The sequence below is a fragment of the Vicugna pacos genome, chromosome 23, assembly GCF_048564905.1.
Source record: "Vicugna pacos chromosome 23, VicPac4, whole genome shotgun sequence".
Taxonomy (NCBI): Eukaryota; Metazoa; Chordata; class Mammalia; order Artiodactyla; family Camelidae; genus Vicugna; species Vicugna pacos.
Genome location: NC_133009.1, coordinates 14773169 through 14788053, shown reverse-complemented (window position 1 = coordinate 14788053; position 14885 = coordinate 14773169). Strand labels below are relative to the sequence as shown.

Below are 14885 nucleotides of genomic sequence, written 5' to 3'. Positions count from 1 at the left end.
AATTAAAATGTTGGGTTTTATTCCCTTTTTACTGAAGATACAGTCCCTCTGGACTCTTGATAACTCCCAGTAACACAAAGGGCCATCTCAGTTCCTACAGAATATTCAAGATGAACAAATTGTCTCAACCAAGCCCCTCATTATACAGATGAGAATCAAATTCCTAGATCTCTGGACTTGGCCTGCTTCCCCCTGTGATTTGTCAGCTGGGATCTTACTTGTGGCGCAACTGGCTTACCAGGTACTTCAGAGGTGGAACTGTAGCTTATTTAGTTGTCATCCTGTGTGCAACTCAGCTTGTAGTGTAACAAGTATTGTTAGCCTGAGGAAAAGAATATTTAATAATGTCCTGGCTGTCCATTGATAAGACTGTGAACAATTCTCTAAGACTATGAAAGTTTCGAGTACTCCCAGGAAGTCACAGGAACACAGTTATGGTCCACCCAGGAAAAGATGAAAGTGCTTTCAAGATGAGGAGGGTATAGCTCAAGTGGTAGAGCGCATGCTTAGCATACAGAAGGTCCTGGGTTCGATCCCCAGTACCTCCTCTAAAAATAAATAATGAAGTAAACCTAATTACTTCCCCTCTAAAAAATAAAAATAAATAAATAATTTTAAAAATTAAAAAAAAGAAAGTGCTTTCAAGGACCCACGGAATCACCGAACCAGACCTACTGAGCGGAATCTTCCAATGACGGGAGACAGCCAATAATGCTGACGGCCTGATCCCAGCAGTGCCTACTCTGGGGCATGCCCTTGAGCACATGGCAGCCTTGGGATGATTTACAGTAAGGATATTGCACCAGACCACAACCCCAAGCAACTGAAGAAACAGGAGGAAGGTCAGGATATCACTTTCAGAAGATGAATACTAAGTAGCTTACTATTACTGAAGCATTACCCAACAATAGAGCCCACCTTGCAGAGGACAATCTTAAAATATAAATGATAATATTTGTCAAGGTTCATACATCAGTCTGAACTGAAATCCAAGAGCAAATTACCCTTTACAAGCTCATGTCCTAGAAAACTTCTTTACCCTGATTCAAGGACACAAGGACTTGTTCCAGAGTTTTTGGAATTGATACGGCTCATAATGCCTGCATATTTTCAAAACCCTGTCATCAATAAACGAGCTGGAAAATACCACATACTTGTATCCTTGCTGATGAGATCTAATGGGTACATACAATGTACCAGGCCCTGGCTGGACGTACTATATTCTTATACAATCTTCATGACCCATGTTCCAAATCATGTCTTTTAATATAACTGAATATGTTCACTAAATATATGAATATCATTTGTTAAAACATTTTTACTTTTACAAGAAGCTGTTGAAGTTAGCAAGAAGTGTTACCAATGTTCATAATGTATTTATGTTTAAGAATCACTTTTACAGAAAACAAAGGTATATTTTTTATTAGGAAAAAATGCCATACTTTAATAGAACATCACCATTTATGAGAATGGGTGTTAAAGAAACAGCACACCGACAGAAAACTAGGTATGCTGCACCTTTCAAGAGCCCGCAGCCAGGCTAACCAGAAATCAACACACGACTCCCACCACCCCACACACAAGTATGTACAGGTTATATAAGCTGAGATTTAGAAAACACACTGGAAGAGAAGAAGGAGTGCACCCATTTTATATATCTGTATGTGCATGTTTTCCTTGAGAACATATAATACAGTTTTCCTTCGTTTTACTCAACTCAAAGAAATCTCGATCTAAAATTATTTCATGCCTAACACTATACAAAAGGAATACCATAAAGCCAAAGTTTGGATTTCCTAGGGGCTGTTTGTTGGAAGTAAAAAACGTGTTTTGCATTTTTTTAGCGTAACATCCACATACAAACAGAAGTTGTGACATAGCGCTTGCCTTTTATGGGTAACATTACCAAAAAGCTTTATACAAGATTCTATTTTACATTTCAGAAGAGGAGTATCAGTGAAGAGGTAATCAGTGCTTCCAAACTTTTCTAGTATTAATTACACAGAGGAGATCTAAAGAGGCCAGTGTATTTAGCTCTATAAGGGATTGTTTCTTCCCTCTGATGACGTGCTCCCTGACGGCAGAGGAGCCGCGCCGCAGACACACTGCCTTCCGTGCAGCCGCGGCCGCCTCCTGGGTGCCGACACACCGGTGCTCTCCTACTGGACCCTGCAGTTCTCGCTGCTCCCGGACCCGGGTCCCGCTTCAGGGCTGGGGGCGGGCCGACCTCGCTTGGCCCTCAGGCCCTCCTTGGGACTGTCAGCCAGGCTTCTCTCCAGAGGGTTCCTGACCAAGAGAGACTTCGTGGTGGGTTCCCGGAGGCCAGCACCTGAATCCGCTGGGCTCTGGTGAGTAACCTTAACCTGCAATACAACATCGTTGTTAGAGGCTTAAATCACGCTCACATTTCTACAAGGAAAAGAAAGTGCTTAGGTCACCAGATTGGAAGTTAAATTCTTCTTCTAGGAGTTGTACACAGTTTTATTGGTTTTTCTTCCCCGAGAACAGGGCCCTATCTGATGGAGAAGCTAGAGGAAGCGGTTGATACAACCTCTGCCAAGCCACCTTGCGTGCTCTCCTCGACACTTCTGATGGCCAGAGACTCGCTCCCGGGGCCAGTGTGGCATTCTCAGACCAGAAGGGAGACTGTTTGAGGGAAAGGCTGTGTCCTCTTTACCTTTGCATCCGTAGTGCCCAGAAGATTCTTGACTACCCGGCAAACGTTCAATAAATGCCCAAGTAAGAACCCAAACCAGCCTCCATTTATCTTAATTGTGCCCTGCTGTCATTCAAATGAACATATTCTGAATAAGTAATACCACCTTCAGAGGGTGGAAGCTTGACTTACAACACGTAGAAGACCTAGCACCTGCTCCTCACATAACAGCATTTTCACCATGCTCCTTACATTGCTAGCTGATAATAAAATCCGTAAAAAGGTAAATTCCCTTTCCGATGTCCTGCCTTTTAAGAGAATGAGGGAATCTCAAAATGTGACACTTTAAGTAGATGAGAGGGCGGGGTAGCCGGTAGAGTCAAGTTTTTTTTGAGGTTTACATGGTAGTGAAAAAAGATATGGGGTCAGAAAAGAGAAAGAGGAGGAAGACAGATGAAGTACAGAAAAACTTCTGTGAACTAAAGTCAAAGGCAAGAGCAGATGATGCGAGCAGGACGATCTTTAAAAGAAGAGGAAGGGCTCTTAATGAGGTTGATAACGTGTTCGGTACCAACTCTTGAGAAGCGCCTCTGTGACAGGTCACTTCCTGCTCAACTGATGCCAGTGACCTTCTGAAGCAGTGAGAAGAAAAAGAATGGAAATTATTTCCCCGTTTATATTCTTTCCATAGGAAGTATGTGGTTTTAAAAGGCAGCTACATAGTTTTCATTACAGAAAACATAGGAAATCTGGCCAACAGACCAGATCCCTGGAAAGCTTGCCTCTACCTCAGATTACGTGCAGGGCACTTAAAAGGAGCAGCCTTGAAGGATAGAGACTTAGTGGAAAATCACTGTCCATGGAAAGTTGAAGGACAAAAACAGAGTTTTACTGGCACTTTTCCCTTTCTTTTTCTTTTTTTTTTTTAAAGTGGAAAGTGATACAAAAGACAGGCATTTCCCTTAAACCCATCAGATGCAGGAGAGTCAAACCTTTAGGTTCATCATGAAAAGAGAGAAGGGTAGGGGATGGAGGGGAGATCACATGGGGAAAAGAGAACCTGAGCTAGTAAAACTTTCTTAAACCCAGTTAAACAGCCAAAGTCCACCCTTTTGCTTCCCCTTCTAGACGCAAATTCTTTGATTCTGAATTGAGGAAACCGTGGTCTGTGATTAGTTTAAACTTTGGATTTGATCCTCATGTTGGTCAGTTAGCCTCAGACTTATCTGTAACTAGCTGAGGTCAAATTTACCAGGTATTTAAGCCAATAAATGCACCCATGCCCTCACTGTCTTACAAACTGTCTGCAGCACAATGGGGGGAGGGCGAGAATGTGAATGGCTCATTGAAACTGAATCTCCTTAGTAGGAAAAATGGCTAAGACTTCACTAAACTGCTGACCGGCACTGTGGTGACAACTTCACCGCCATCCTCTACAATTAGTGGACAGTCCCCTGGAGCTGACCACTAACCCCAGGTTCAGATCAAATCTACACACAATCAGAACTCCCTTGTCCCCAGCAAAGTGCTAGCTCTGAGCTTATTCATCCCAGAGATTTAACAGAGAATGACCCTCACCTAATCTGCATGTTACCCATTTTCTCCTTTGAACTTATCAGGTTCTGCTAAATAACCTAGGGCATCTCAAAATTCAGCCAGTTACTTCAGGCAAGGGCTTATAATTGCAAATTTATAAACAACTGCCGTAGGAAAAGATACTTTGCTCTTTCTTTTTCAAAACGAATGATGAAATGTGTTCAGCAGACAAGGCAAGCATTTTACATAGTGACTCAGAAAATGTTGAATTAAATTAAGAATCAATAGGCTGGGTTTTGAAGGTTTGCATCTAATCATGAAGTCTCCTATAACCTCCTTTCAAGAGGAACCACTCCCCTTCATGTGCACAAGTGCACAAAATTGCTTAGTAATTCATAACCGCCGGTGCCTACTGCAGCCAGTAGCTAATGCACAGACGCAGGTCTGCAGGAAACCATGGTTACTACTCTGTCTTCAACAGGCTCAACAGCAGTGTGGAGAGCAGGCCCCCTAGCGTGCAAAGCTTTTTCTTAGATAATTCTGAACTCCACATGCAAACTGCATTACATCAATTCCTTATAAAAGAAGGAAAAAATGACCCACATGGTGATTTCACGAGATGACTTCCTAACATACCTTTAAACATCTATGATTGCAATCACCTCAGGAATTAACAACTCCATTCATTTAATACATATCTGTATTAGACATGAAGACACAGGTAAACTGTAAACATAATTAGGAACATCACAGAAATCATACCAGAATTCAGAAGACAGATACTTAGGCAAATAATTACAGTAAAGTTGAGCTGCTGTACAATAGCAGAGGTACAGGGTACTATGTATGTGTCATGAATTCACATTTTAAAAGAACCAGATGCTTCATTTGATCCCCATAAGTGTGAGACAAGCAGGAGAGGATGTTTGTACTTCCTGAGGAGTAAGGAGTGGCTCCCAGTCACCCATCTAAGGAAACAGCACAGCCTAGACCAGAACCTAAACCTGACTCCTCCTGTATCACAGATCAGGAATTAGCTTATAGGTGGTTAGTAGCTTGGGTCAGGCTTGGAAGCTTCACTTTCTAGGAGCACTAAGTTGCTTTATGGAAAAGAAGCTGTTCTTCTGATCTCTGAAAGTCAGGATCTACTCCAGTATACTCTTCAGTGTTCTATCGTTACCAGCATCCAAAAGTTAAATCCAAATGTGAGTGAGAGAGAAAGAAAGAAAAAGAAAGTAGGGTGGAGGTGGAAGGATTTACTGGGGGGAGGGGGAAAGAAATTTGCACAAAATAGGAGAATATTCCTAATACAAGTCACAGATGGGCCCATTTTAATGAGTGAAGGAAAATCTCAGACCCTTCTTCCTCATCCCTGAATTAATAAAATTTATAATAATGCAAGTAATGAACAAACTCAATAGCAGATACAAACTCATTAATCCTTAAAGCTCTTATATATCAACATACCAAACAGTTGCAAATATGTTCTTGCTTTGATGCAACTAATCACCAATGTCTTTGTACTTAGGGATCTAAAATTCTAATGAGGAGCATGCCTGCCCACTTAAGAATGATTCCATTACACCATGGCGTCGCTACGCTTTTAAAGCTTTGTTTGCTGGTTCACAGTAATCAGACTGACTCCTTAATCAAACTCTGACAAGTAAGCAATCAAAGTAAAATCACAATGTCAAATTAAAAAAATAAATAAATCTGTTAGCTATTCCAGAAACTTCCAACGAGATTCCTGTGATCCCTAGTTTGAGAAACACTGGGAAAAGAGCAAGACCAGGATGCTGAGAGAGATTAAATGTGAACTCTAGTCAGGTTCAATCTTTACGAATCTTACTTTCTTCATCCTTTTATACTACTATTTACTATGGGAGTTCAATAAAATGAGAAAATAAAATGTAAGTTCAAATAAAATGCATATACTTTGCCTATATAATTGGTAGCTGCTGGTATGGATTACAGTACTGGAACAAAGACCTGTGAAGCAAATATTCTCTATGCTTAACTTGACTGGGCTGTTTACAAGGTACAGAGAGGTCACAAGGTCCCAGCCCTCCCTCCCCTCAACGATCAAAGTAGAGAAGTCCATAAACAGCTCCTGTCTTTAGACATCCACTGAAATATGCACTTTTTGATAGAAAGTAAAGGAGTGGTGAAACAGAGAACTGGCAGCTGGAGGGGAGACGGGGCAGAGAAAAAGTGTGAAGCAAGCAATGACCGATGCCTGTGCCAATTCCTTCAATGGTAATGCTTGGAACTTTCTTACAAATCCTTTGAGTTCTGATCTAACAATGCCATTTCCCATCAAACTATTTATAAGTGGCCTGCTGGGTCAAGGGCGAGGTTTTGCGGCAGGATAATGTGATGTTTATCCTCGCATTTGCTCGCTACCCTCCTCACTACTAACTTATTTATACCACACAGAGAAGGTCAGACTTTAAAGAGCTCCTGAGTCAGAGGGTGCAGTGTCAAACCCTTACCCAGATAACACTGTAATTTCCCGGATTTAAAATGGTAGATACATGCTCACGGTGGTTTACCTTTTGTGATCTGCTGCCACCAGCTGTTGGTCTGGAGGTCTCAGCGAGATTTTCTTTGTCCAGACTTAGCGGGGATGGTGTTAACTTCTGCGCAGCAAGGCGGGGGCTGGTCCTTGTGGCCATGGTTGTTCTCCGCAGGACATACGGGCTCGACTTTCCTGTTGGGATATCAGCAAACCCTAAGGGCAAAAAGCTGAGCATCAACACTGCTGGGTCTAATTCTATCTACAGCGGGAATGATATTCACTAGGTAAAGTCTGAACAACAGCATTGATTTGGAGATTTTTCAGCACAGAAATATCAAATTCTGAACAGGTTTTTGACAGCCATTGTTCAGATCTTCCAGTATTTTGTAGTGTTGACATGAGGATTTAGATCCTAGTCATTTTCTCATGACGGAAAGGAAAGGATACACCTTACCAGTTTAACAGTGGACTATTGTTGCTTCTGAAGGTCAATGAGTACGGCTGCACAATAACCTAAAAATAAATGCTTCTGTCTCTTCCTATGTGATTTTTTATGAGAACTTTCAAAAGAACACAAATACTTTTGTTTTTAAATTATGCATACCTTTCTTTACAACTTCTGGAAGTCCCTCTGGCTCAAACTCAGTGTCTTCTGGATCCTCTGCAGGGTGAATACCACTTTTGACCACTTTCCTGCTTTTTTTAGAAAACATCTCTGGTGTAGAAGGCGTGGTTTCTCCCCCACCCTCCCGAATCCCACTGGATCTTTGCCTTTTGCCTGAAGCCTTATTTTGGCCGGGTGATAACTTCTTTTCAGTGGCAGAAGGGACTGGAGATGGTCCTGGAACAACTGAATTTAGCGAAGGAGAACTTCGAAGGTTAACTTTAGATTGTTGTGAACTCAGACGAGCAACTTGTGTTTCTAACATCTCTTTGGCTTTCTCTAACTTTTCATGGCTTATAAGCAGAGAACAGTATTTATCCAAGTATTCATCTGCCTCCTTGTTTTTTTCTTCAAGAGTTTCTTTCAGTTCTTTTATCTCAGTCATTAATTCATCGACATTAGCATCTGTAACAGTACCTGTCAAAAACAAAGTGACACATGCCTTGTACCTCGATGCTTCTCTGGTTAACACTGGGCATCATCAAACATAACCTTACACTTTGTTTCTTGTTTTTTGGGGTTTTTTTTGGAAGGAGGAGTCGGGGAAGATATATCTGTATATGGTCTTATAGTTCAAACAACTCTTGTTTGGGAGGGATCATATCAAGATACACATTCTAGTAAGTTCCATACTTACTGGGATAGCTTAAGTATCACCCACCAAAATCTCAAACTAATATTTCAGCCAATCCATCAAACCTTCTTGTAGTTATCACATGACAGAAAACGAATTAATGTATTACATCCCTGATTTTCCCCTGTCCATTCTTTCTATCATAAGTGAATAAGCAATAAAAAGTCAGCAGAGATATAAAGTCTCTGTTGTAATGGCTTTGGGAGACAGGAAGGGGCCAGTGACAAGGCAAGGTCAAAGAAGTTCTGAAAACCCATGGAGGCAATGGAGGGGCTGATGGACAAGAGCTTGAGGGATACTATAGGGAAACAGTCTCAGTCACTCGGTAAAAGTCTCAGCTGCTCCAGTTGGCACTGATTCCATGGAGACACTCCCTGGAACCCCAATCCACTCTGGGAACTCTTGTCAGCAGGGAAGAGCGCTGACCCTCTGCTATGCTGTGGTCCAGAAGAGCCACTCATCCTGTGCTCACCGTCAGCTATCCACCCAGTAAGAGCACTCTACTCTGGGGGCATGTGTGGAGAAAAGTGGCAAGGACAGTTGTCATTTCTTTTTTATTTTACCTCCGCATCCAAGATATAGCCCCCAACCCTTCCATTCAGTTGACCCACAAGGATGGGCCAAGGATAGTCAGAATCAGCTGTTTGTAAATTACCAATGCCAGCTCAGATGCCAGTCTGCCTTTGACATAGGAACTGCATAATGAACATCTACATGAAAAACTCTTCTTGGAAAGGCTCATTAGCAGAAAAGTGCTGCCAATTTTTTGGACATTTTATAGAACAGAAGATGTGATAATCCTACTTTTAGAATGTAGGCTTTGTTCTGAATCCTATTAATGACCTCAAGCTGAGCACAAAATTCAGAAATTGGAAAATGGCTAACTGCTGAAAATCAGCATGCAGTAACAGAACACAGCACTAAAAACACTTCCTATGTGGACACACCATACGTGTATGATTTTACTAGTGGAAAACATTTTTGGCTCACTAATGTGCCCAGTTAACACCCACCTGCTTCCTGTTTCTCTTGTGCAGCTTCAAGATGAGATAGCTCTTTCTGCAGCATCTCCTTTTCCTCTTCCAGTTGTTTACAAGATTTGATCAACAGCTTTATTTTCCCCTGGGCACGATCATTTTCCTTTTTCAACTTATCTGCGTATTTTAGATTTTCCATCTACAAAACAAAAGTAATTCCAATTAAAACCTTTAATTGCTTTTTATGAGTATATGGAAAAAGTATAATGAGACATAATTAGGAATGGTGTATTGCAAATTTAAGAACTATAATGTTCAAAACCAAACATCTAAAGTTGCATAAAACAATTCATCTTCTCTGCTCAGTTTCCTAAGTCCTCCAGGTAGACACTGTGGTTTTATCACTCCCTTTCTTAGTATCAGCAAGCTTAACTCATGGTTCCCAAGATAATGTCCTAGTAAATAGCGCACTATGTCTGTGTTTATCCAATGGGAATCACGCCTGGGAAGTGGGCTGCGGATCCATGGACACACTCTTGGTGGGTCCAGCATTCTAGATGAGAGGATTGTGTTCCCATTTGTAACCTGTGCTCTTGCCTAGTTTCAGTACCTAAGCTGGCGTCTGTTTAATCACACCAAGTGAAGACCAAGGATACTACAGTACAAATTTAAGACCAAATAATATTATGGTTTACAATAGAAATTTAAATTTCAGTAGCTCAAGCAAACTGTGAATAGAATGGTGGGAGAATTATGTCATCCTGCACTTCTCAGGAGTACATGTTCACAGTTCCTTAAGCATAACTGCAAAATCAAAAAAAGCTCTGAAAATGATTTAGAGGCAACACTTGACCTGAACAGATATGAAGGAATGTATAGTCTTTAGTTATCCCACCTCATGAAAATATTCATATGTTTTGCTGCAGAAATATGAATTTGATCATGAAGTCTTACCCTAGACCCCTGACGGGACATCATGTAATATATGGTATAGGCATTGCAGTATGTAGTATCTAAGAAGTGCAGGATTCTAAAACAATCTAGCTCTAAGAGTTTCTGATAAGAGATCATGAACATGTAAAGGCAGATGAAACTATTAAAAAAAGAACAAGAACCTGAGCATCATATTCATGTTACCAGTAGCTTTCATTCTTTGCACATTTCATCTCGAAATAAATTTATTAGCGATGTTGTGGTAAATCTGTACTCTCAGAATTTTCTATTTCTGATTCCAACCATAATTGGATTAGAGACAAATTTAATTCAGTTTCAACAATGCTTATCAAGTGGTTCCTCATTAAAACTATATGAGATTTGAACAGACTCAACTAACAATGTACCATTTTGTACACAGTATATACATATATAAAGACACATTTCCCAGAGTAGAATTGTCAAAGATTAAAAAAAAGGAGAAAGTGAGTAAATTAAAAAACTAGACCTGAAGCTACTTCTTTCTATCATTAAACTTAACACCTCTCATTTTGTAGCAGAACGTTATTGATCATTAATGTTATTTTGAACTTTGTATATTTTTTAGTTTAATATTTTAGTTTATTTTAGTTTGTATTTTATTGTTACATCTCCTTCACCTTGATAATATGTTAAGAGCTATAAACATAAGAAATTTATACCTAGTTTTCTGACCTTTACTAGAAGATATTTATTTTCCAAGTTCATTATTTTACATTCTGGATGGTATTTGTTTTATGAAAAATATTTGTGGGAATCAAAATAGCCTCCCTCTCCAAGTAGAATTACTGTAGCACCATCTACAGTCTAACAATCCTTGCACAGAGAAGAGGAGAAGGAACGTATATATGTGCCTGACCAAGTGCTTGGCCCACCTTGATCTCCCCATAAGCCACAGGGAAGTGGGTCTGGGGACAGCAGTGAACTGAGACCAATCACTCAAGACTTAGAATTACTCAGCAAATTATTATCTAGGTCCGGAGGGGCCTGCCCTGGTCTGTTACTGGCTTGATCTTCATATCTATCTCAAGAAGTCTCTGACATCCTCTGCTTTGAGAGGATTCGCTGAGCAGTGGATAAAGTTTATTCAAGCTATGTCCTCTAATCTTTAAAAACAGCTCAGCAGAGAACTGATGAATATTATTTATGACTAAAAAAATTTTTTTCATGAAAATTAAAATGAGAGCACTTAATTTCATACCATTAAAACGACGACTATATGTATGAACCATTCTAAGTTACGAAATATGATAAGTGAACACACCTTAGTTTTCTTCAATTCTTCTAACGTCTCAGTAGCCGCTTTCAAAGAATTACTGAGTTCTTCTTTACTGGACTTTAAGCGGTCTATCTCTACCTTCTGTGAGCTGAGACATTCTTCGGTAGACGTTAGTTTCTCTTGATATGTCTGAATTTCCATTTCATACTAGGGCAGAAAAATGTTACTTCAGCCAGGAGGCTCAGTTAGAAACATTGTACAGAAAAAAAAAAAAGAAAACTGCTGTTCCAAGGACCATTTCAAATGGTCTTTGCAACTCTCTTACTATTCTACTCCAAGATGGAAATGCATTTTTTAAAAAATCAAGTTATAAAATAAGATATATGCAAGGGGGAACTGGGGGAAAGATAGTGAAGCCAATAGGATGAGACCACCATTCACAAGATCACACAGCATAATAATAATGCAGAACATGGTGCTTCTTGCAAAAAATGCCCCATCACCATGGTCAACAGACACTCTCCAGAAACAGTCTCCAGCTCCTCCAGTAACCAAACCACACATTTTTACCTGTTTGTTTGTATCCAGAAGCAAATCCTGGTGTTTCTTTTCAGCTTCTTGAAGCTGTAGCTGATATTCAGCTATTTCTTCTCTCATTTTCTCTTGCTTTTCCATCTGCTCTTTGTGAACACAATCCAGGCTCTTCTTCAATTCACTGTTTTCTAGCATGAGCTCCTTCAGTTGACCCTAATGAAACAAGTAATAAAATCATGGGAAGATAATTAATTACCTGGAGATATATCTTTAGGAAATACTGAGGACTGAGGGGGAAAAGAAATAGGTTCCAGGCAAGACAAAAAAAACTATGTATAATTAGTGCTAAAATTCTTAGCAACATACAGTCAACACTCTGTATCCACAAATTCCACATCCACAGATTCAACCAACTATAGAACAAAAATATTATACATACAAAATTCCAGGAAGTTCCAAAAAGCAAAACTTGAATTTGTTGTGTACCATCAACTTTTTAACTCAGCATTTACATTGCATTTACAACTATTTACATAGAATTAGGTATTTTAGGTAATCTAGAGATGATGAAGTACACAGGAGGATGTGCGTAGGTTATGTGCAAACACTACACCATCTTGTATAAGGGACTTGAGCGTCTGCAGATTTTGGAATCTGCAGGGGGTCCTGGAACCAATCCCCCGAGGACACTGAAGGATGACTGTATTCACTTTTTTTTTTGTCATTAAGTGTATTTTATTTTTAATTTTACCTGCAAAAATTTCAGACATGTACCAGTTTGGCACTTTTCTTTCTTTTTTAAAATTCTTATTCTTTATTGCAGTGTAGTCGATTTACAATGTTAGTTTCAGGTGTACAGCAAAGCAATTCCATTATATATATTTTTTTCAGATTCTTTTCCATTACAGCTCATTATAAGAAACTGAATATAGTTCACTGTGCTACACAGTAGGCCCTTGTTGTGTATCTGTTTTATATCCAATGTGTATCTGTTAATCCCACACTCCTACTAATCTAGCTCTCTGCTCTGTATTCACTTTAAATGATGACTTCATCTCCAGTGGAAATTTCCTTTCCTCCAGCCCAGCCACCCCCAAGGTCACACTCACAGGGACCACAGAATCTCTGATACCTCGATTTCCACTAAACCACACTGGACCAAACCCTCCTAGGCTCCCAGGCTCACATATTTAAGTACTTCCATTGCAGTAATTCCTTGACCTCATCAACAGCACCACCACCACCACCATCACTGTTCACACTCAAACCCTTCCAGACTTGCTTTCTTCCTTGGCCAGCTTAGAATCCATCTTCTATCACTACAAGAATTTCCTTCCAAATGCCCTCCACTCTTCTGCCCCACTCCCTTCCCTGTGCAGGCCTAGAAAACCTCCAGCCCTGGAGGCATCTGACTTCCCCATGCCTGATCCCAAATAGCTATTTCTGTACATGTTCCTATATGTGCTGTGTCCACTTCCTCATCACCTATTCACTCATCACCCACTCAAGCTTGCTTTCATCCCAGCTCCTCCTGAAATTGCTATTCATGGTCATGGCATCATCAACCTCCATACTGCAGATGCCCTCCACTGTTCAGCCCTCATCTCGTTCGACCTCTAGAAATATCTGCTGCTGCTGACGATTCTTTCTGTTTTGAGACAGCCTCCACTCTTTTTGTGATGATTCAGGGTCATCATCACAACTATATTTTGCTATCCTTTTCTGAGAACTACTCAGGGATGAAGTCGCGTGAGGACCATACGGACATAGGAATGTTTACCATTTAACTAGATTTGGCAAACAGGTTTCATTGCCTCTGCCAGTTCTGCACTAGTGGTAGCTGCTACCTAAGACTCAGTGTTAAGAGATTCAGGAGAAAGTGAGGGCATGAATCAGCAATGTCTACTGGGTGGGAGTGGCAGCCCAAATTCTGTAGTTTGGCCACAAACTGCCCTAAAATAGCACTCCAGGACTGCTCCAACTTTTCATTATACTGTGGCTTTCTTTCTGCTACTTTGTTATTTCTTTGCAAGATCTGTGCATCTGTCCGTGCAACATTCTGGCTTGTAATCTGTGGCAGACTAGGAGAACAGCCTATTGAAAGTTGCATGAAATCCATTTCTGGTATGAGTTAATGTAATTACAAGGGTTGCCTTCTATGAAAAAAATATCTAGGCTCCATGACAGGTATTTTCATGTGTTTGGGGTCCTCTCCAGACTCCTTCTGGGCTCATAATAGTGCGGGATGATGAAGATTACTGCAAGTCTGATCATAACATAAGCTTGGGTTATCTCTTTCGAAAGCTAAAAAAAGTTTGGTACATGACAGAAGGTCTTACAAAAACAAATGAGAGAGTACGTAAGAATTACCAGAGTACGATGAATCTGTCAGAGAAACTTACTTTGCTGCTCTTTATTTCCTCCGACACTAATTTTAGTTCTTCAGTTAGCCTGTTTTTCTCCCCACTAAATTCTTCTTTCAACACTGTCGTCTTATGTACCATCGCGTCCATTTCTCTCTGCAGCTCAGTCTCCTTCGCAGCCATTGTGTTTACCTGAAATTTCATCTTTCATGAGAATCTGCTGATGGTTGTCTGTTTGATCAAATTAATCACTCTGATACCGTCGATTTATGTCACCCACTTTAGCCTCCAGTAATGAAATGAAACCCAGTGAATCCTCCCTTTACTAATCCCCTCAACTAGTATTGTTGAAACCTACTGGTAAGCGTACCTTGTCTTCCCTGCAAAGATTTATTAAAAGACAGCAATCAGGGAAGGATGGCAAAGAAAAATGAAATTACTAAGTCTTAACATCCTTCATAAAGGTATTAATTTGAATTAAACATCAGAGAATATTATATGAAGTGGCATCTGAGATTTTTATCATCTCCTGGTTCTCTGCTAGTCCTCCAATGCCAGGCTAATCTGCCAGAAACATGCCTCTGATTCATTAAAACCAGTTAAAGTGGTATAGTTTGCATTTGCCCCATACCAGGTTGAAACAGCCTGGTATAGTTGGTGCGACTGTCTCCACCGTAACTGCCATGTCTTGTACGCTATACAGAAACTTGAAATTCTTGGAACATATAGAGGTATGATTGGTTGTATTTTCTGGATACTCTCTTCTTTTAATAAGAAGTCCAGTAAAAATTTAATTTGAAGGAATCACTTTC

At 40.2% G+C, this 14885-nt stretch overlaps 1 protein-coding gene across 2 annotated transcripts in view; it reads right to left on the bottom strand.

Annotated features, from left to right (window-relative positions):
- Nucleotides 1-1962: 1962 nt before the first annotated feature.
- Nucleotides 1963-14885, bottom strand: part of CENPF (centromere protein F) — a 49955-nt gene continuing 37032 nt past the window's right edge. Inside the window, exons 14-20 of one of the 2 annotated variants that reach the window (XM_031690029.2) lie at nt 14113-14265; nt 11747-11923; nt 11222-11383; nt 9022-9184; nt 7315-7791; nt 6745-6923; nt 1963-2363 (exon numbers count right to left, since the gene is read on the bottom strand). In XM_031690029.2, the coding sequence (XP_031545889.2) occupies nt 2160-2363; nt 6745-6923; nt 7315-7791; nt 9022-9184; nt 11222-11383; nt 11747-11923; nt 14113-14265 (1515 nt within the window). In that variant the 3' untranslated portion in view covers nt 1963-2159. The remainder of the gene's footprint in view (nt 2364-6744; nt 6924-7314; nt 7792-9021; nt 9185-11221; nt 11384-11746; nt 11924-14112; nt 14266-14885) is intronic. The other variant, XM_072948533.1, reaches the window with a different exon arrangement.